Consider the following 22,931-nt stretch of genomic DNA (forward strand, 5'->3'; position numbering starts at 1 on the left):
TTCCTCCTGTTATGTTGCCATGTCTAACTTCAATATGATAGTTTCTACTTCATCTTATATCTTATTTTGTCGTGCTTGGTTGCTATCTCTTAGAAGCCTGTTCTTTTATAATAAGAGACAGAAAGGGAATGGTTCTGGAGGGAAGAGAAGGTAAAGAGGTACTGGGAGGAGTAGAGGGAGAAAACTATAACCATATTGTATGACATGTTGTATGAGAAAGTAATATTTTCACCAAAGAAAACATTCTACTGTGTGTGTGCTCCACATTTTCGGTCTTATACATAGTGTATCTATCAGGAAACATTAATTAGACTGATAATAACTAGAGAAGAGGACATAAACTTGAGAGAAACATTTGGGGAAGGGACACTAGAAGGAGTGGAGTGTGGACAGAGTTGTGGATATGATCAAAATACATTGTACTCATGTATGAAAAATCTCAAAATCAAAAACAAATTGTCCAAAAATATTTCTAAAAACCTTTTTTTCATACAATATATTCTGATTACTGTTTTTCCTCCTCCAAGTCCTGCCAGTTCCTCCCTACCTCTCCATCCTTCCAAAGCCATACCCTTTCCTGTATCTCCTTAGAAACACAAGCATCTAAGGAGTAACAATAAAATAATAACAAATCGAAACAAGACAAAACAAACAAAAAGATCCAAAGAGAAAGAAGTAGAAACAGCAACTCCTTATGCTTTTCCTACTTATAAACTTGTAATGTATCACTGACATCTTTGTACATGACTAATGTTCCACACTGAACCATAAATTGAGATAAAGTCCTTCTATGATTCATTTGCTAATTTTTTAAAGTATTTAACAGAGTTAAATCTTAACAAAGTAAGTTTTGCTAGAATATATAAAATCATTCTATACAATGAGAAATAAAGAACAGTCTCAACAACTTTAGAAATCTGCTATCCCAGAGAATGCATCTTTTCAAGCAGTGTCTGCTTCTTGTCCAGGCTTCCTTCCTTTGCACGGGGAGCAGCTGCTCTATCCTGCTACATCACCCCTACCTTACACTACTACATTACACCTGCATTTACTCTTCTTTGGACTTCCCTAATCAGAGGCTCTTTCTTGTCAGCATTAGAAATATCACCAGGCTATCCATTAACTAATATGCATACCTTGCCAATTTTCCCTTTAAACCAGCCAATTGGAATATGGTGGAAGGCAGAAGAAAGTCACAGAAACAAAGAAATCATAGTTAGAAGGCTATACATCTTTTTAACTCCAAGAGAAGTTTCTGTTCTTTCCAAGCCTCCCTCTTTCATAAAAACTGAGTTACACACTGCTACCATACGCAGTACCTGAGTACCTAAAACTTAGTACCCAGCACAAATGGAACTGTACATACAAGCAGTATAGCAAAATGTTAATCAATACTGTCATAACACACAATGTATGTAATACTAGTTTAGACATAACCTTTACTTACTTCTACATGTGTTTATATGTCCGGGTGTGAATGTGCATGAGTGTGTGGTACTTGGGAACAAACCCAAAGCTAAGCAAGTACTCTACATGAAGCTACACCTCTACCCTCCTTCTGTACTGTTTAAAAGTTAACAGTAAGATCCTGGCAAGTCACTGTACACAGTGACTTGAATAGAGTTCCATAAACCCAGGCCCGCCCACATCAAGTCCACCTTCTCACCTCACTGCCCTGCATGGTCTTTGCTGGATTAGCAGAGGGGATGGCGGCATTCAGCTCAGGTTCCGGCTTACACAGAAGTGCAATGGTGTCACGATGGGACTGGTAACTCTCTTTCACTTGTCCATCAGCTTGCACAGCTTTATCTAAAACCGCTCTGAACTTGGCTCCCTCTAGGAAAAAAGAGTTTCCGGAACTCAGCAGGCTGATGAAGCCGACTACATTCTAAAACTCTGGTCCTCAGCATCAAGCTCCTTCCCCTTCGGTAAGCCCAGGTCACTAGACAACAGACCTCAGCTTCTATCCATCTGTGCAGTTTTTTGATTTGCAGGAAAAAAAATTACTTCTGGAGCCAGGGCACGGTCATTTGTTGTCACTTGGTTAACATTCGCCCAGTGACAGAACACTGACATTTGTCTAGGCTCTTTCTACAATTTACGAATACAGAAGGACATCATGCATGCCAAAACGGGATTCAATTCACTGAAAAAGTGCTCCTTTCCCAAAGGATGATAGAACTTCAAAGAAAGATAGATCCATTTTTAGAAATATCTAACAGAAACAAAGTCTCTAGCCAAAATGAAGATACCTTTTATTTTAAGCACAAATCTTAATAATTGACTTTTTAGAAAGCATAATTTATTTCCAAGTAGGTATCAAGGTTCATTTTTTTCATCCACCTAGGATTCAGCACTACGTAAAAAAGGAATTACAAGATCATATGTAACACTTAGTGCATGTTTTTAAAATACACACAGGGCTTGGGAAAGCTTGAGAGCTACATGATCAGCTTAACTCCACTCGACACAGTGAACCTAGATGTTCACTAATGTTTTGTCTTTGTTAATCAAGAAGAAATATCTGGGTTTTCATTATTCATACACATGTCAGTAAAAGAGACTTTATAACTGAGACTAATTTTAAAAACTGTATGTGAATAAGTAGGAATGTACTTGCGTGAAGTCATTTGTACTATGGTTACCTGCTCGTAAAGGCTTGTAGAGGTCATTGGATGGAGTCCTTTGCCAGCGTTCCTTGAATTTTGCTCTTAGGTCATTATCAGTTGCTTCTTCTTCATCCAACAATCTCAGTGACTTAGAAAAGAAAGCAAAAATCCTTGAGATAGCATTGTTAGTATTAAAATTAAAAACTAACACCTTTTTAATTGTAGTTTATGGGTTCTGAGAGGCTTGTTCATGTGGTTTGGTTTTTTGTTTTTTTTTTTTGTTTTTTTTTTTTTTTTTTTTTTGAGTGTTTTGCTACATAGCTTTGGCTAGCCTAGAACTTGCTCTGCAGAACAGGCTGGCCTCAAACCTGCTGCAATCCTTTTGCCTCCATTTCCCGAGTGTTGGAATTGTAGGTATAAGCCAGTAGGTCTATTTTCTAAATGACCATACCCAAGAGATGATAACTAATAAGGTAGAAATATTTCAGTACCACTAATTGACTGCTACATACATTTTCTTTTGTTTGAAATGGTCTCAATATATAACCCAAACTGGCCTCAGATTTGTGATCTTCCTGCCTTCCAAGTGCTGACATTATAGTTGTAAGGCACCACACCCAGCTTAATACAAGAAGTGGTACACTATTGGTGCACAAATATGAGGTATAACATGACAAAGTTGATCTGAGGAGGTGCTCAGTATAGAGTGCTTATCTAACAGGTCCAAGGTCCTGGGTGTGGGTGTGTGTGGGTGTGGGTGTGTGTGGGTGTGTGTGTGTGTGTGTGTGTGTGTGTGTGTGTGTAACCTCAGTAATGATACAACAATGTTCTCAATTCTAAGTTTAACAAATGTACCATGGCCCCTAAGATCTTAACTCAGGAGAAGTATGATCCCATGTTCACTAAGAAACCTAAAGTCTAAGTCTGGGGCTGTAGCACAGTTGGTGAAGAAGTGTTTGCTTAGCATTCACAAAGCTGTGTGTTCAACCTCCAAATATTGCATAAACTGGGTGTGAGGGAGCACACTTGTAATCACAGAATGCAGGAGGTAGAGGCAGGAAGATCAGAAGTTCAAGGTCATCCTTGGCTACTACATAAGGAAATCAAGGCCAACATGGGCTACATAATCAAAAGCAACATGAACAAAAATAAAATCTGGTATCTAATACAGAACCTAGTATCTATAAATAAAAGAAATGACTAATAGGTGCTACGCCCAAACAGTTTGTTTGATTCCCAGAGTTTACTAGTATGCAACAGTCAAGGGCCATATGAATTTAACTAATGTGCATTAATTTTCTCTAAGCATGACTCATTCTCACTCAATGGAATTCTTCCTGAAACTAAGGGCAAATAAAATAGAGTGATCTCAACCAGGCACTGAATCCCTTGAATCCCATGAGTCCTAATTCCTACCGGACACTGAGAGAACAGTTTCTACCTGAAAAGCCAATCTTTTCAAACATACCTCCTCTAAGATTTCCCTGTTTCTCTGCAGTAGCTCAGGCAGCTCTCTTATCAACTGGTCGACAGTCTGGATGCCTCCCTGCTCAACTACAGATGTAGACTTGGTAAGTATAGACTGAGGTACAGTGTCTCCAGACACATCTTCAATTGCTGCTGGAAGGTTGAGGGAAGCCAGTACCCTGCAAAACAGGAAACATGTCATGTGTAAGTCAGCCGGGAGGTAGTGGCACATGCCTTTAATACAAGCATTTGGGAGGCAGAGCAGGCAGATCTCTGTGAATTCAGGGCCAGCCTGGTCTACACAAAGCCTGCCTTCAAGGAAGGAAGGAAGGGAGGAAGGAGATAGGGAGGGAGGGAAGGAGGGAGTAATACAAATGTTTCATCAACAACAAAAAAAGGCAAAATCATATAATCACTTTAACTGAAAACATAAACAGTCAAAATTACAAAACAGATTATGCAATCATGCATATCTGACAAGGAACTTGTAGACAAATACACGAAAAAGACAACGATGATTAGGAGAGAAAGCTCAGCTGCTACAGGCACTTGCTGCACTTGTAGAGAACCAGCCAGGCTCAGTTCCCAACATTCACACGGCAGCTCACAATTATCCATAAAGGCAGTTCCAGGGAATCTGCCACCCTCTTTTGTCCTCCACTGGCACAGCACATGCATGGTACATATACATACATGTAGGCAAAATACTTATATATATAAAATATAGTCATTTATAATATTTATAACAAATATAAAAAACTCTAAGTAGATCTTTTTAAAAAGATGATTACAAAGAAAAACTTTGAATTTTCACAGTAAATTTACTTTAGAAAGGAGAGGACACACATGTGGAGGTCTGAGAACAACCTACAGAAGTCAGTTCCTGCCCTGCACCGTGGGGGTCCTAGGGATCAAACTCAAATCATCAGGCTTGAAGGCAAACGCCTTTACCCACTGTACTATATTGCTGGTCCTAAGAAAACTTAAATTTTGAAAAAGCAATAAATGAGTAGAGTGGTAGAAAAAAACAGTGGTAAAAATGCACCTACCACATAAAGGGCCCTGGTTTTAATCCCAGGTTCCCTCCATACCCTTCCCCCAACCCATCCCTCTGTGACTCTAAGGTAAAATAAACCCTTTACATTGCTTTGTTTGTCAAGGTATTTGAACAGAAAAGAAACTAAGACGCTCCCTTAGGTAGTTTTCACAGTATTCTGTCACAGTGATAAAGTATTGAGTGTAAGGGTAAAACAGGCTGAGTACTCCGTGAGTCCGTGTCTCAGTTGAAGGTGCCATTCTGGAGGCTGTGGAACCTTTAAAAGATGAGGCCTATGGAAGAAGTGGACCACTGGAGGGCAAGCTATAGAGATGACAGCCCAGCTCTATGGCCTGACAATGCAAACTCATGCTCCTGTTCACGGCCAGCTGCTCCCAGCCACAGCCTCCCCACCGCAATGAACCATATCCTCTCAAGTCATGAGCCAAAACACAGTCTTCCTCCCGGGATGCTTCCTACAGGTACTACAGCACAGCACTGAGCACACGGCACATGCAGCGCGCACTGAGAGGCGTGGTCCCTACATACTGTGGCCAGCCATGATGTGCATACTACAGTGTGACACGGCTAACTGCACAGAGCACACTTGACTACAGGGACACCGACTACATGAGTCGCCAGGAACTGAGGACAGAGGGACCGAAGGGGATGAGGCCTGAGGACTGATTTGGGTATATTCTCTTTGTAGTGGTTACATGAGTATATGCATTTACCAAACTGAATGAACTGCATTTTAAATGAGTGCATTTCATTATGTGTAAAATATAGCTAACTTTTTAAACCATGGAATATTTTCTTAATCTAATATAAAAATTGGTTTACAGTACCTAATGGTTCCATGAATCTTTTTACTAAATGTATTTATTTTTGTTGAGTACACATGTGGGAACTCACATACCACAGTACACACATGGAGGTCAGAGAACAACTTACAAAACTTGCCTCCCACCATGTGGGCCCCAGAAACAGAACTTGAGACATAAGCCTTGGCAGCAAGAGCGGAGCCATCTCATCTGCCTGGAACCATGCATCTTAAAGGGCTTATCTCTACTCATTTTGCCTCATACAATCTCTTGAAATACAAAACAGTAATCTTTTTTCTATAATTCCATTCCTTCCAACTCTAGTTTACCTGAGGCTTCTTTATAAAATAACTGCAAGAAAGGAATGTATCTGTGTATCTGTTTCTACTTGGTGTTCATTTCCAAGCTCAAAAAACTTAAAAAAAAAAAAAAAAAACTAGAAAATGTTCATAAATTATTCAAAACACAAATCTGAAAACCTGTAAGTCAGTTCTGAAAGCCAGGTTCACCTACCCATTTGCCAAAGTAGTGGCTTCTCTCATTTGAGCAATTGATCTGTTAACCAAGTCAGCCTTCCTCTGAGTAAACACAGCCAGGGCCTGCTGCACAGACACAGGGACCATCTTCTCAAACAAATCTAAAACAGAAGAGAAGATCCAAGTAGATTACATGGAACTGACTCAAACTACAGACACAACTACTCACTTTCTCTATAATAGCATAAGAAACATCATATTGAAAGCGAGTGGTGATGAGAATTCTAGATGACTACACTGATGAATGAAAGCAGCAAAAGCTTCCTTTTGGACCTTCATTTCCCTTAAGATTTTAAGTCATCCTTCATGAGAGATCTTAGTAGCCCTGCTCGCTTGACAATCAGACCAAATGCACGGTCACATTTCATCATTTCCCACCCCCACAGCGTTGGGGAAAAACTCATTCTGAGCCTCAGCACCCTCATTAGAGCAGACATAATAGCTGCTGTGCCACAGCACCACTGTGAGACAAACTAAGTCAGTCCCTGGCACATGGCACTTTCTGCTGATTAAATAAAAATAAGTTGAATAATCACTCTTTCTCAGGCACCTAAAAGTTACCCAGGAGATATGAGAAAGCTGTCAAGTATTGCATAAACTGCATATATCCACACTATCGAAGTCAGGCTGCAACAACATTGATCTAACGCAAATACCACCCTAGAAATATACTGGTTTAAAAATTATCTAGGCATGGTGGCTCACGCCTGTAATCTCAGCCCTTAGAAGGCTAAAGCAGGAGAATTAGGAGTCAAAGCCTACCTAGTTCACACAGTGAGCTGAAGGCAAGCCTAGGCTACATAAGACCTCTAACTCAAATGTGTAAGTATGTAAATAAATAACGATGTTTTTATATTCCATCACTAAAATGGCAAGGCTTGTCTAAAGTGCTGATCTTATCAAAATCCTGTTTCAACTAGCCCATCTGGATTACACTAAACATGCTTCGTTGCTTACTTTCCCCTTGAAAACTTCACAGAAAACACGATACTTAATTCCCCACATTTCTTGCCCAGTTAGCTGTGACTTGTTTGCTTGTCTGCTTATCTCATTCACTCTATAGCCAAGCTAGGCCTAAAAGTCACTACACAGACCAGGCTGGCCTCAAACTCATTCCTGTCTCACAAGTGCTGGTGCTTCAGGGATGACTGCCATGTTCATTCCCACACTTCCTTTAAACACCAGTAATGCAGGTTACACTCTAGGTATTAGACAAAGAATGTAAGATTTTATATGAACCACAAAGATAAGCCTAGAAGAAAGAGAAGCTACACCAAAGCACCATTTTCTTCAAGCAAAATGAAAAACAGAAGCACTCGGAAGGGAAAGGCAAGCAGATCTCTGAGTTGAGGCCAGCCTGGTCTACAGAGTGAATTCCAGGACAGCCAGGACTACACAGAGAAATCCTGTCTCAAAAAAACTAGAGGGAGGAAAAAAAGTAATTTTCAGAGTCTGTAAGAGCAAAAAGAGAGAGAGAGAAAGAAAGGAAGGAACAGAGGGAAGGAGGGAGAAAACCTGGAGAAAACACGAATTTGCCGAAGCACATCTAGAGAACAGACCTACCCGTGAACTTCTGGCTGATGGGCACATTGACTGGGGTGGGTTTCACAAGTGTGGCTTTGCCGATAGGATCTAGATCTTTAAGGTCTGGAACGCGGTCATGATAAATAAAATCATTATCCTTCTTTGCTGCAGTAAGGGCACGGTTGATTTTGTCAGAAAAATCCTTCACATTGACATATTCATCATAGCGAGATGCCACAGTCTTAATCAGTTCTGCTGCATGCTGGAAAAAAACATTTATACAGACAGAGTTTGTTTGTTTAAAGATGAATGCTTTCTCTACCAAGCATTTTTAAACCCTCAGGATTTCCAGGGCTGTGCTTGGCAGGGTAGCCTGGAAATTCCATCACAAAATACCTAATAATAAAAGGGGAAGAGCAGACACCCCTGTAAATGCATGAGTGAGCTGCTAAGGCAGTAAAAGAAAGCTAGGAGTCAGACTACATGAGCTCGTTAATGAAGGCTAGACATTGTTTCCACAAGCTACCTAACTATTGACAGTAATCAAGAAGCACTGAACACCAATGTAGGGCCCTATGTCAAGGGTCTTGAAAACACAGATGTCACCAGAGATACACTCCCTCCACACCATTCATATGAGCAGAAACCTGAACAAGCCACCATCAGTGAAAGAGTGGAGCTCCTAAGAGTTACTCAGTAACACGGGAAGTCAACAAGTAACAAATCCTATACGTGCCAATAAGGGAAAAAAGATGACATAAATGTAAGGCTGAAATTCTGATACAGATGGAATGTTCAAAGAAGTGTTAGGTGGAAGCTGAGTGTGGTGGCACAGGCCATTAATCCCAGCACTTGGGAGGCAGAGGCAGGTGGATCTCTGAGTTCAAGGCCAGCCTGGTCTACATAGTAAGTTCCAGGACAGAGCTCTGTAGAGACACCCTGTCTTAAAAACCCAAAACATTTAAAAAAAAAAAAAAAATCAAGGATCAATTGTAGGAATTGATGAATAAGGGTTTAAAAGCATTAGTTGCTCTTGCAGAGGGCCTGGGTTCAGTTCCCAGCATATACATGATGGCTCAAAACCATCAGTAACTCCAGTTCCAGAGGGAAACCAATGCCCTCTTCTAATTTTCATGGGCATTACACACACATGGAACACATAAAGCAGGCAAAACACTGCACATAAAAAATTTTCAAAAATGAATTGTCAGGGATAAAGTGGATACTTGTGTGAACACTGCCATTTTAAGCTACAAAGTTCTTAGTTCTGCATGTAAGACACAAGCTGTGTAAGCAATTATAAGATGCTGGGAACTCAATCCATATCAAAGGAGATTTCAACATCCCTGACCAAACAATACCTGATCTAAATGAGAAGAAAAAAAGACAAAACACTTGAACAGCACAATTGGTGGTAATTTACCAGATCTTTGAGCTCCACAGTTAGAAATAGAACATGTTACTGCATACAGAAAAGAGCTATGTACTTTGACACATGATGAGATACAGTAAGCCTAAAACACCAAAACCACACTGTAAAAAATGGCTTAATACTGGAATACTTGCTTACATAATTCTCTAAAATATTCAAATTTAATTTTAAAAATGTCAGAGTTTTTGGAAAAGTCCCACATTAGTGCCACTGGGACAAACACCTGGCAAGCACACAGGTCAAAGGCTTGGTCCTCAGCCCGTAGGGTCTGGGAGGCCAAAGTCAGCTGTAAGAACAGTGGCCTCACAGGCGGTGTCCAGTCACCAGAGGCACCCATGCAGGAGCTAGAAACCCAGCCTTCTCCTTGCGCTCATTTCCACCCCGGCCGTAATGTGAAATGCTCTGCACACTGCACGTTGAGGAACTGAGTCATCACAGGAAAGGCAATACAACAAGCCCATTGTGGACTGAAGCCTCCAACTGCAGGGTCAGAGAACTAACTGGCATGATGGGGTTTCTTTCTATTTTTTCTTCCCAGTTTTCCAAGACAAGGTTTCTCTGTGTAGCTCAGACTGTCCTGGAACTCGCTCAGTAGACCAGGCTGGCTTCAAACTCATAGAGATCTGCCTGCCTCTGCCTCCCAAGTGCTGGGATTAAAGGCGTGCAGCACCCCTTCCAGTGGTGTTTTTCATTTTTGTATTTACTTTTGTGTGCGTATGCATGCATGCACATGGTGGGCAAAGGACAACTTTCGGGAGTTGGTTCTTTCCCACATGGACCCTGAGATCAGCAGGCTCAGCAGCCTGAGCCCTTACCCACTGAGCCATCATACTGGCTCAATGTTCCTTTTCTTTCTATTATCTTGATAGAACAGAAACAGATACACAGTTCTTTAAACATAATAAAAATCTTCCCTCCCATAGCTGGGATTAATATAAATGCTTAATATAAACCTGTAACATTCTTAAAGCAGAAATTAAAACCCACCAGCATCGCTATATCACAGACACATCAAGTAATCAGACAAGAAGAGAATCACAGGTATGAAGAAAGAACTTAGTAACAGATGCTGCATTTACCTACTGGGAAAACTAGGATGCTAACCTGCATATCTTATAAGTAGTAACTGAGACAAATCCACATAGCAAATACAGATGCACAACCTAATGTGAAGAAGCAAAAGGAAATAAATCCACTCTTAATAACAACATACAAAAAATACGCTACACTTTAAAACACCAAAGATCAGTATAAAACTATAGAGAAACAAGGATTGACAAACATCTTCATTATAAACTAGGAAAAAGATAAGCTTAACTACATGCAAATCAAATTTGATTTGTAAATTCATGGAATACTTCCTCAAACAGAATCTTGATTTCAGGCATCCTGAAAACATGGAAAAGTGGAGTGTACCAATCATCCCCCTCAGTGGGAACTGTTTAGATTAAATCAGAAACAACAGATAGCACTGTAAAACAGATACCAGCCAAGACAAAAGCAAGACCAACTGATCAACTTAACAGGAAGCCATAAAAACAGACAAACAAACAAACAATGGGATAGTGAGGGAGCCTCATCAGATTACCCAGTCCTAAAGGCAGGTTACCAGATGGTATAGATAAAGAGAAGGATTAGATTGAAGAAGAGCACAGCACCCAGAACATGCTACAAACAAAAATGGGAAGCACAAGTAGAGAGGAAGATTCCTTCCTACACCATCAAGGGTCTAAAAACCATAGGCACCTATACACAACCATGGTAGAAAGCAGGAAAATCAGCCATATTTAAACACAGGTAAATAAAAAAGTATCTCCCAGGCATCACCATGAACAATCCATCCACAAGAAAGCATGAATCAAGTAGTGTTTAAGCAGTAGGAGAAGGGTAGAAATTCCTTTAAGCCTAGGTCTTGGAAGGTGAAATGTGGCAGATCAGTTCAAGGTCATCCTCAACTACATAGTGAGCTTGAAGTAAACCTGGGTTATATAAAACTATGTCTCAAAATACATAAATAACAACAAAGAATGAGTAGAACTTTCCAAATTTACTAAGAAAGTACTGCCCCCAAATAATAAAAATACCATGCTCAAGAAACAAAATTATGTTGGGCAATGGTGTCCCATGCCTTTAATCCCAGAACTCAGGCGGCAGAGACAGGCAGATTGCTGAATTCGAGACCTGGTCTACACAGTTTTCCAGGACAGCCAGGGATACATACATAAACAGTGTCTCCAAAAAAAAACGGAAGGAAAGAAGAGGGGAGGGAGGGAAAGAAGAAGAGAGGGAGAGAGAAAAGGAGAGAGAGAAACTAAATTTTTAAGGATGTAACAATAATAGAAAGACAAAAAATAAAAGCATAGGCACTTCTGGTGAGACAGTTATAAAGTGCCTCTTTGTGTGTTAGAGTCAAGAAAACAGACTCTTCCAAAAAGAGAAAGAGGAAGCATGTCAGAAACTGACAAATGCCTCAAGGGCAGCTAGAAAGCTCAGTATACTTCTGTCCTGGGGGGCCCTGGTGAAAGAGACTGCCTAACCTGCTCCAGGATAAGTCCATACTTCTCAAACGCCTCAAATCCAGATGCAGGCTTTGGTGAGAGTGGCTGTTCCAAGAACAGGTCAGCAGTAGATGGGAGAAGCTCCATTCTTTTCACTCAACATGACCCATGATAGCTGGTGGCCACCTTAAGAGGAAATCTACTACAGAACTGAGCTACCCTGAGGCCGTGAGAACAAAGAGCATCAAGTCCAAGACTAAAGTCAACCTGCCACAAGGTGAGACACAACAATTAGAACCATCCCAAAGAACCAGACCATGACGCATCAACACTATAGGCAGAAGTAGAGAGGTAGAGCTGAGCTCAGCACCCGGGGTCTGCTGCAGTGTCTGGAGACATGTGCCTGCCCATGAGAACACTGCCATAGCAGCTAGACTCTAAAGCTCCAGCAGGCTGCTTGGCATCCATAGCCATAGCCCTCTACTGCAGTACTTAGTGGGCTTTTAAAGTCTGAGGACAGATAAACGGGGACAGAGCGCAGTGCTGTCCTCTCTATCGACACACTGGAGGGGCACTGCGCAGCTATCAGCTCCCATAGGGCACAGGAACTGGGCAATCTGAGGATGGCAGGTAGACCCTGTCTGGCATACAGCTACAGACCTCTAGGCGCTTGGCAGAAGCCCTGGTAGGAAAAGGAGGAAAGTGACTCGGGTGAAGGTAGCTCTGGCACACAGCAATACTTGTCCAATCCAAACTCAGTGGACCCATACAGTCAGCCATGCCCCTGCCTGCAGCTACCCTGCAGAAGACACAGAGACATCATTTCTGCATGCCATCTAGTTAGTGCTTTGCCGTGTACTCTTCACTTATTGGTAATATGTCTTTTTTTTTTTCCCAGAAAATATATATAAAACAATCACATTTTCATTATCTCCCTGCTAAAGATGATCTAATTTGTAGGCATATTTTAAAAAAATATTTTTGGCAAATTTCATTTTTCTTCCCTTTATTTTTTTGTTGGGGGGGCCTTGTGTTTCCTATTGTCTTTGTGGTTTTAGTGTTATTTTCATTGTTTTTCTTTTCAAAAGTTTACTTCTTATCTTCTATCCATCTAATGTTATTTATGCATTTTCACTACTAAACAATCTTTCTTTTAATCTCTTATGCTTTACCCTTCGACTTCCTAGCTCTCCATACTTTCCCTTTGCCTGGCTTCTTACGTCTACAGCACTTTTCACCTTTCCCCACAACTGTTTATCACTGCTGCAGGCCTCGGAAGGCAACTACACTCACATGCACACACGCACACAAAAACACATACCCACACACATATTTCTTTTTAATCTTTAGAAGACTAACAGAAGTGAAGGGTAAACAATTTTTTTTAATATTTCTAAAAATGGGTCTGGAAGGATGGCTCAACAGTTAAAAGCACTGTCCGCTCTTCCAGAGGTTGTGGGTTCAGTTCCCAGCACCTACATGGTAGCTCACAACTGTAACTCCAGTTCCATAGTATCGGATGCCCTCTTCTGACCTCCAAAAGTACAGCATACACATGGTACACAGGCATACACATAGACAAAACACCTACACACATAAATTAATTATTATTTCTAATGATCCATGACTTCATAGGATACAAGATGAAGAAATTCACAACCTAGAAAAAAAAAGTCAGCAACACAGATGAGAAAGTCAAGACCATGAATGAGAAAAACAATAAACTAAAAATGTTAGAAAAAGCAAACAAAAGGGTTAAAAACGAAAAAAAATTCAACGAATCGAATAAAACACACTTGAAAACATCACCCAGAAAGTACGCCAGCAGAAAGTGTAACTCAGTAGAGCACTGGTCCACCACGCACAAGGCATCAAATAATAAGTGCGCTGGTGTGACCCCAGCACTGAGGTGGAGGAAAGAGCATCAGGAAGTTAGGCCAGCCTGTTACACACTGAGACACTGTCTCGCAAAAAAAAGTAAGCCAGGAAGAAAAGATGATAATAGCATATCTGTATTCTGAGCATTCAAGATCCAGCCTAGGTTACACAGAGAAATCTTAAAAACAAAACAGCAAATCAAGTCATCAAGTCAGCAGTCACTTATTGATTCAGACTCCTAATTTGTGAGATTTGTCATAACAGTTAAAATTTGGCAAGGCATCGTGAAATGTACCAAGAACCTCAGCATTCAGGAGGCTGAAGAAAGATGATAAGGAGTGTGAAGCCAGCCTGGTTACAAACCCTGTCACTCCCACCCTAGCTCATGGTGAGGGGCAGGGAGACCAGCTACTCCAGATCTAAACAACAAGCTCTTGGTTGTGAGAAACTTTCTCAAAAACCATGATGGAGAATGATTATAAAAGACACAACACTGACCTCTGGCTTCTACACACTCACACACCTCACAAGACACAAGACAGACAAGAAAGACAGACACACACACACACACACACACACACACACACACACACACACAGCAAAAGCAAGGACAAGGGCACCTGTCCCATATACACAGTACAGAAAAAAAAGAATCACAGTGAAAAGACCAGTGTCCATAAACCCATATCTGTCTCAGACTGTGGAGTTAGACTCTCCAGTTCACAAGCCTACCACACAAGCAAAGAAGTACGTATCTTCTGGGACATGATAATTAATTTAGAACTTTATTTTATTTTTGTTTTTTTCAAGAGAGGGTCTCTCTGTGTAGTCCTGGCTGCCCTAGAACTCATTCCTTAGACCAGACTGCCTCAAACTAGAGATCTGCCTGCCCCTGTCCCCCAAGTGCTGAGATTAAAGGTATGCACCTCCCCCACCCACCACCTGTCTCAATTTAAAACATTTTAACACTAAGATAAACATGGATAAATAAGAGAACAGAAAATGTTAATGCAATTTTTAGATAACATGTAAGATTTTGCAAAGCATGCTTGTGGGTAAAGTATAAAGATGAAAAACATCACTTGTCTCTGCTGGTAAAGACAATGAACCAGGGAAATGTTCAAAGGTAAACCTGCATGACACTAAGAAGAAATGGGAGAAGGACATCAACTAAACATTTATCATCAAGAGACTCACCTGCAACCTTGCGATCTCTTCCCCGAACTTCTTCTGCTGCTTAGCCAGGATGGACTGGTGGTACTCAGCATTGGCCTGCATGACATACTGCTTTGCAGCCAGAGTGGGGAATACCTCCTGGAAATAAAAATACTGACCAGGGAAGAGTCCAACCACACAAACCATCACAGACAACAGGGTGCAGGAAGAGAAAGGAGAAGGAGACAGAAATTACAATCACCCAGGAACGCTTTAGATAGGTTAGTCATTAGTGTGAGCAAGAAGACCTTGTGCTTCTGTGGGAATTGCCATCTGTGAAGTCAAGCTTCTTTCAGTTAAAATTAGGGTTTATCTGTCTGTTCGTTTGTTTTAAACTGTTAAGTGAAGCCAATTCAGGTTTTTTTAAAGCTCATTCTAAGGAGTCAGAAAATCAGCATTTTGTTTACAGGAAGAAAGGAAGGCGTGCATTAGAAAGATTGGGAAGCTCATGGAGGAGTACCGGTTCAGCCGCTTCCGTGGCCCCTTACCCAGCCTTCAGAGACCTACACCACCGTTACTCACAAATACTAAGAAACTGCTCTAGAGCTGACTGTCATGTTTAAAAGACAAAAGACATGAAGGTAAGTCTTCACTTAAATTCACATGCTAAGAGACTGTAATAAAGAGTATGGTAGCCAATAAAAATAATTTAGTATATAAACATTAACATTTCAGTACTATATACTCAAAATACATTGCAGATATAGATACACTAATGACTAACCGTGATGATACACTGTAACTTTGTCCTAACTTATTTTTAAAATAACTATAGTCTAATACACTTCAATCCAAACACATGAGTCAAGAAAGGCTCTTGGAAAATGTCAAGTCCTATCCTGCAATCTCACTATTTTTCTAAAACTCATGGCATTTTTTTAAACCCAATAAATACACTAGATAATTGTTATATTAAGAGCGTTTTCTACCATGAGCGTTTTCTGTCTGCCAGGGGGAAACGCCAGCACTCTAAGCCACTGCTTACAGATGTCCAGTTAGAGGAGAACTGAATTGCTGCTGATGGACAGCCAGTTAGAACTGGATGTGAAATGCGTGTGAAGACTTAGTGAAAGGAAAACTCAAAGTCACTGCAGTCTGAACCTGCCGGTACTCAGGAAGGCGGGAACATGTAATAAAGATGTCCCAGGAAGGCCCAGGCATGCTGCAGAGGTGGCCTGCAAGCCTTTGAAGTGACAGGACTGTGATTAGACTGTAACAGGACTCAACTGCTGATGTGATAGGAAGTGACAGTGCGTGGTGCAGCCAAACATGGAGAGAGGTTATGAGAAACGGCACTAACAGACAGAGGTCCTCAGCAAACTTCTGGACTGGGGCACTGGGGCAGCGGCAGTGCTGTGGGTGAGACCCAGTGCACTAGGTGCTAGGCAAGTGTCCAGCAAGGGTCACGAGGCTAGTGTGCCTTAAACCCCCAGGTCTTGACATTAGCTCATGTGCTGTTGGGCACCTTAGGTCTATTTTTAACTGTACCCTGTGTTTTCTGCAATTTCATAATTTATGAAGATCCCTGAATAACATGAACTCACAGATTCTCCTACAAACACCAGCCACTATCTACCACAGGTAACCAAATTCTTGACCAGCTGTGAGGGAGAGCAGCTAAAACATCCTTCGTGCCAGTGTCAAGATCACATGCTTTGTCATTTACAAGCCATCTCTGAACAGTCTTCTCCATTACCCCTTCACAAAAGCTTACATTAAAACAATGTTTCCTATGGCATGTGGTCAAGACAGTTGCTTTTCCTTAGCTGTCCATTAGCAGCCAAATTTCCTATCCCTGTTGGTAAAATGTAATTCTAATCAAGGAATCGGATGAATTTAACTTTTCCTTTCTTCGTTATGCCTGTTTTTGCACTTTAAGGCTCATCCTTAAGAAAACAGGACAATGATTAAAAATGTGAGTCACCAACATGCTCCACATCCATGCTTCCTCCAAAACTACCAACAATCATAATGATAAAATGATTGAAGACAGACAAAGTTTTCTAGAAAGAGTTCAGCTCAGGAAAAAGAGGTTTAGTAAAGAGTAAATAAAAACCATCCTCTTAAAAAAAAAAAAAAAACATTTCATGCATCTTAAAATGTAAAAAAAAAAAAAAACAACTCTCAAAACTGTTCTTCACGTTTCCATTAAAATACCAGATTTCTTTATTAAAACATACTTTTCAACTTATTGCTCATACATAAAAAAATTCCCACATGCAAAATAACCAATTGTCTATGAAGACAGTAACTGACCTTGGGGAGAGTATCTTTATACTGACACTGTTTGAAAGCATCACCAAAGTAATCTGCAGCCTGATTTGCCAGCTTAGCTATGATGGCATCTTTCATTTTATCTGGAATAAAATGTTAAACTGATCATTAGAACTGAAATAAATGAGACAAGGACCAGCAACAAAACTTAGCAGGTAAAGGTATGCACTGCACAACTTTGATAGCCTGCAATCTACCACCAGGACTCCCAGTGGAAGGAGAGAACTAACTCTTGAAAGTTGCCCTCTGACCTCCACACAAACACCATGCAGGCAAACGTGGGCCTGCATCCCCCCCCCCCCAACACACACACATACAAAATAAAATAGAATAAGATAAATGAGATAACCCAATACTTGATGGCACAGACACTGAGATAAAATGTATACATCTGGGACTAGATGTTGAGCCAGTGCTCAACAGTTAAGAGCACTGGCTGTCCTCCAGAGAACCCAGTTTCAGTTCCCAACACCTGCATGGCAGCTCATAACTGCCTAACCCCTCCTGTTCCAGGGAATCCGATGCCCTCTTTCAGGCCCCAATGGTACTAAGCACAATAGTGGTACCCATACATACAGAAATCACAACAGCCATAGACATTTAAAAGAAACCGTTCTTGATGGCTCAGTGGTTAAGAGCACTTGCTGCTCAATCATGAAGAAAGACTCCCAGCACCCATATCAAGCAGCTCACAATGCCCAGTCCCAGGGGACCCATGCCCTTCTTTTCACCGCAGGGCACAGATAACTACACACATCCTTAAACAGACTCTTAAAAAGAAATCACTCTTGACTGATTCAAATGCAGCAATCCACAGCCAGAGCACAGCCACTGCCACATGAGGCAGTTTATCTCCCCCCAGGCGACTCTCCCTCTGACATGAGCTCAGCTCCTCAGTGACCTCTCACCATCCCTCCCTCCATGGAACATACTGTGTTCTAGTCACTCTCTTGGTAAAAAAGCCCAACACTTGTTTTCACATGTAACACAGTAAAGAAGAAATTGGACTCACCTCTTGTGGCTTTTAAGAAAAATACTTCTTGAGCTTGGGCCAGCATAATAAGACTGAGGGTCCCAACAGTATCTGGAGATATGTCCACAGTAGGCTCTCGACTTAAGGCAGACAAAACTGTGTCTTTAATATGTAAAAAGGCACCACTAGCAAACTAGAAAAAGAGGGAAAAAAATTCTTTAAAAATGAGGCTTAATTTTCTACTGTTACACACAAACATCTTCTACATGCCAGGCAATTATAGATACACTTCCACACTGTGACCTAAAGCATCTCATTCACAGATAGCATCCTCTCCACAATTCTAGAGCAACAAACAATTTAACAAAGATTCAAAGGAGACTACAGGGTAAAGTGAATGGCAAAAAGTGATCAAACTTAACTCTCAGATACACTTCTCAAAACTCACCTAAAAACAGATGAAGAAGTAACCACTCTACTCAAATGGCTGTGTATGTGTGCGTGAGTGTACAAGTGTACCTGTATGGCATGTGCTTCTACATGTGAATGTGTGCGTGCATGTAGGCCGAAGGGCAATCTCTTGCGTCAGCCTCAAGACCTCTACCCACTTCCTTTGAGACCTCCCACTGGTCTAGAGCTCACCCATTAGGCAGGCTGGCCGTCGAGCCCAGGGAACAGGATTACAAGCAGACAACACCAAGCCCAGTACTCATTGTGTGGATGCAGGGGATCAAACTCAGGTCCTTGAGCTAACAAGGCAATGCTTTACTGACTGAGACACTCCTCCAGCCTCTACTCAAATGTTTTCAGTATGTGCTCTTGCCTTTATCCCAAAACCATCTTTCAAATAAGCATACTGGGCTTAGGAGACACCCCAAATGGTACACTCTGAGGGCCCACAATGGCACTAACTTCCTAGTGAATATTCCCTTTTACATTTTTTTATTTTGTTGCGGTTACTATTAAAATTATTTTTTTTTTTTTATGAAACAAATTAAGCTGGGAAAAAAAGAAAAAAACAAGTCTGGAATTTTAATGTAGGTTAACTTGGTAAGCCATATAGACAGAACTCAAAGTCAGTGTATTAGCAAGACTATTATGGGGCCTGCAAGATGGCTCAATGCGTAAAAGTGCCTATCACTAAGCCTGACAACCTGGGTTCAAGCCACAGCTAAAGCTATATGGTGGAAGGAGAAACCAAGCTCCCCCAAGTTGTCCTGTGACCTCCACACACATGCTTAACCATACACACACACACTTTTAAAATGAAACTTAAAATAAATATGTATCACTTATTGTTCTTGTATCTGAAACAAAAAATAAAAATTGTCACAAAATAATAAACTGTCACAAAAAAGCATGCCATATTAGCCTACAACTATTCCCTAAGAGAATTAGCAATCTTAAAAATATTCCAAGCCTGATAACATTTAAACATGACTTCTCCAAAGTCTACAGTTAACTTGTTTTCTTGCCAAAAGTTCTTAATTTTGTCATACCACTGAAAATTTGGATGTGCCTTGCCCTAAGAAAACACACACACAAATATCTAAGAGTTTGTGAGTGAAGTCATTTACTTATAAGAGGTTTTCACATTTTCATCTTTGTTGTCCAATCAACATTCATTGAGCCTCTCTTATGTGCCAGGCACTGTGCTAGGTGCTGGGTGGGTGTACACAGGGAGGAGAACAGACATGGGCTACAGAACAACTCTTTAGTGTTCAAGTGTTTATCTAAGGATTCAACGGCAAGATCTGTTTACAAGAGCACGACTTTCCCTGAGCATCTATCATGAAGAAGGCAGCAACTATCACCTAAACACAATCACTCCTGAGTCCAGTGTGCACCCTGTGTAGGAACTGCTTTTCTGCATACCTGGTACTGCTTAGCAGCGGTTTTCATCCCTTCATCATTATCCAGGTTCTGCTCTGCTGCAATCTGGCTAGCTAAGGCAGCACAATTGAACAACACACAGCTCTTTTCATATCCTAAGCTTGCAAGAGCTGGAAAAAATTGAGAAGGAAAAGCGCATCATTATTTTTTTCTAAAGAAAACAATATTTAAGCAAGAAATAGCATGGCATCTATCCCACGGGCTCTCCCAAGACCTGCTTTCACACCTACTATGGGCAAGCAGGTTGCCCATATTCCCACATTATGTCCATAATCAAAAACTCAAAAGATGAATAAATTAATTCTCTCTCCAACTCTGTTCCCCTATTTTTACAATAGCCAGGTTCAAAATGTAAAACTTATTCTGATGTTACTTCTTACTTACTTAAACTCAAACAAATCATTTCCATTTTTCCACGACTTCTCAAATTATTATCTGCACCCCCAACACACACACACACTTTAAACAAGCCACTTTACCAACATACTCCTGAGTCAATGCCAGTGTTCCTGGATGGTCTTTCAGACACCACTCTCTGGTGAAAAATCTACACAACCCACATCCATCATCATAAGCTACTTCATTTTGAAAAGAAAACAACATGTGTTGATGATAACAGAGATAAATTGCAACCTTTACTGAAAGGAACATAAAATGCTGTGGATGCTATAGAAAACAGTGTGTGGGTCCTCAAAAAAAAATAAAATAAAATAAGTTACAATATGACTCAGAGATCCCCTCCTGCATATATGCCAAAAAGAACTTAATACAGGGTCTCATTAGGAAATTTCTACATTTATGTTCACAGCAGCACTATTCAAAAAGCAACCTGAGTGGCCATCAACCAATGGATGTGTAAACAAAGTAATGTATACACATACAATAAAGTATTTATTAGTTAACCACCAAGGAAGGAACCTACATGCTCCAACATAAGACAAACCTTGAGGACATTACATTAAGTGAAATAAGCAGTCACAAAAAGACTTAAGGTTCCAGTTACAGTAAGTATTTAAGGGAGTCAAAGTCTTAAAGACATAAAGTACAAAGACAGTGGGCACCAAAGACAGAGGTCAGAAGGTTTTGTTGTTTAATGACTAAAACACTTCAAGATAAAGTTTTGGAGATCTGTTTTACAATATGAAGGTACCTCACATACTTCAAAACGGTTAAATGGTAATCCCATGCATTGCTTCTTTCAACTTCTTAAAAAGATAAGACACGTAAGTCTATTTACATGCAGTACCTAGACCAGTAAGATTCAGAGACAAGAAGATGAACAAGTCTGCCAGAAGCTGACAAAAAGAGAGGGACGGGAAGTCCCTGTTTAATGGGTATAATTTCAGTTCTGGAAGATAAGAGCGCTTTAAAACCGGATGGCAAGACGCCTGCACAGTACTGAAAGTGTGTTATCGAGTTTTATGTTAATGTGACACAGCTACAGTCATCTGAGGAGAAAGCCTCTACTGAGAAAAATGCCTCCGTAAGATCAGTCTGTGGGGCATTTTCTTAATTAGTGATTGATGGGGAAGGGCATAGCCCATTGGGGGCAGGTCCACCACAGGCTGCTGGTCCAGGGCAAGGCATGAGCAAGCCAGTAAGCAGCATTCTTCCATGGCCTCTGCACCAGCGCCTGCCTCCAGGTTCCTGCCCTGACTTCCTTCAGTGATGGCTTGTTATCTGGAAGTGTAAGCTAAAATAAACCCTTTCTTCCCAAGTTGCTTTGGTCATGGTGTTTCATCACAGCAATAGTAACCCTAACTAGAACAGTAAGCTTAATTAATACCATTTGAAAGTGTATGCTCAGCATAATTAAGAAGAGGGTAGACCACATGTATTTCATCCAAATCAAAAATAATTCTTTTAATTTACAATAGCTCCCAGTTACTTATAAAACTCAATCACAGTGTGATTCAACATCTTACGTATAGTTCATCAGACACTAATCACCAGGCCAAACACTTGGAAGGCTGCTTGCACAGAACAGTACATAGGCTGTCCCAGAGAACCAGAGCAGCATGACAGCTGTCTACTCTACACAGTAAGACCATGAAGTAGTCAGTGTCTCACTAAAAGTACCCAGTGCTCTACCTGTTCCTAACCCCATCCTAATATCCTTACCCAGCAGACACACTAACTGCTCCAATCACATTCTAAATAAGCACATGAAAACAAAGAAACACAAAATAGTAAACACTGTGAGGAGGTCTTGAAGAAAAATAAATGATCAAGGTAACATGGTGCTGTGCACATCTGTAGCCCCAGCATTTTGGGAAATGGAGGCAGAAGGATCAGGGTTTCAGGGTCCTCCTTGACTACATAAGAAGTTCAGGTCAGTCTGGACTACATAAGACACTATCTCAAAAGCAAAGGCAACTAAAACCTGAGCCCAGAATACATGTAGACAATTCCAGGAAGTCATCCAGAGTTAGCATCTTTCAAGAAACTGAGGCATAAACCTTATGGCAGAACATGCATAAAACAGTACAGGGTTATTGCTATTGTTGTTTTATAGAGTCTCGGGTACAAGGCTAGCCAAGAACTCTACATAGCCAAGGCCAAGCTAAAACTCACCATCCTGCCTCCCCACCCCAAGTTCTGAGGCTACAGAGTAGTGGCCATGACCAAATTCAAACAGGATGTTTTTTAAGTAATTGAGTTAGATAAATTTAGACTACTAACATTTTCTAAAAAAAAAAAAAAAAAAAAAAAAAAAGAAAAAGAGTAGGAAGGAGGGAGGGAGGGAGGGAGGGAGGGAGGGAGGGAGGGAGG

General features: G+C 40.8%; 1 protein-coding gene across 1 annotated transcript in view; it reads right to left on the bottom strand.

Moving 5' to 3' along the window:
* Pdcd6ip (programmed cell death 6 interacting protein) overlaps positions 1 to 22,931 on the bottom strand; it is a 48,147-nt gene that overhangs the window by 12,935 nt on the left and 12,281 nt on the right. The window contains exons 4-12 of the mRNA XM_055601582.1: positions 20,142 to 20,269; positions 18,306 to 18,459; positions 17,276 to 17,376; positions 15,002 to 15,118; positions 8,036 to 8,258; positions 6,450 to 6,573; positions 4,078 to 4,255; positions 2,646 to 2,757; positions 1,667 to 1,836 (exon numbers count right to left, since the gene is read on the bottom strand). Coding sequence (XP_055457557.1) covers positions 1,667 to 1,836; positions 2,646 to 2,757; positions 4,078 to 4,255; positions 6,450 to 6,573; positions 8,036 to 8,258; positions 15,002 to 15,118; positions 17,276 to 17,376; positions 18,306 to 18,459; positions 20,142 to 20,269 — 1,307 coding nt within the window. The remainder of the gene's footprint in view (positions 1 to 1,666; positions 1,837 to 2,645; positions 2,758 to 4,077; positions 4,256 to 6,449; positions 6,574 to 8,035; positions 8,259 to 15,001; positions 15,119 to 17,275; positions 17,377 to 18,305; positions 18,460 to 20,141; positions 20,270 to 22,931) is intronic.

This window comes from Psammomys obesus, unplaced genomic scaffold, assembly GCF_907164565.1.
Source record: "Psammomys obesus unplaced genomic scaffold, mPsaObe1.curated_primary_1811, whole genome shotgun sequence".
NCBI classification, from domain to species: domain Eukaryota; kingdom Metazoa; phylum Chordata; class Mammalia; order Rodentia; family Muridae; genus Psammomys; species Psammomys obesus.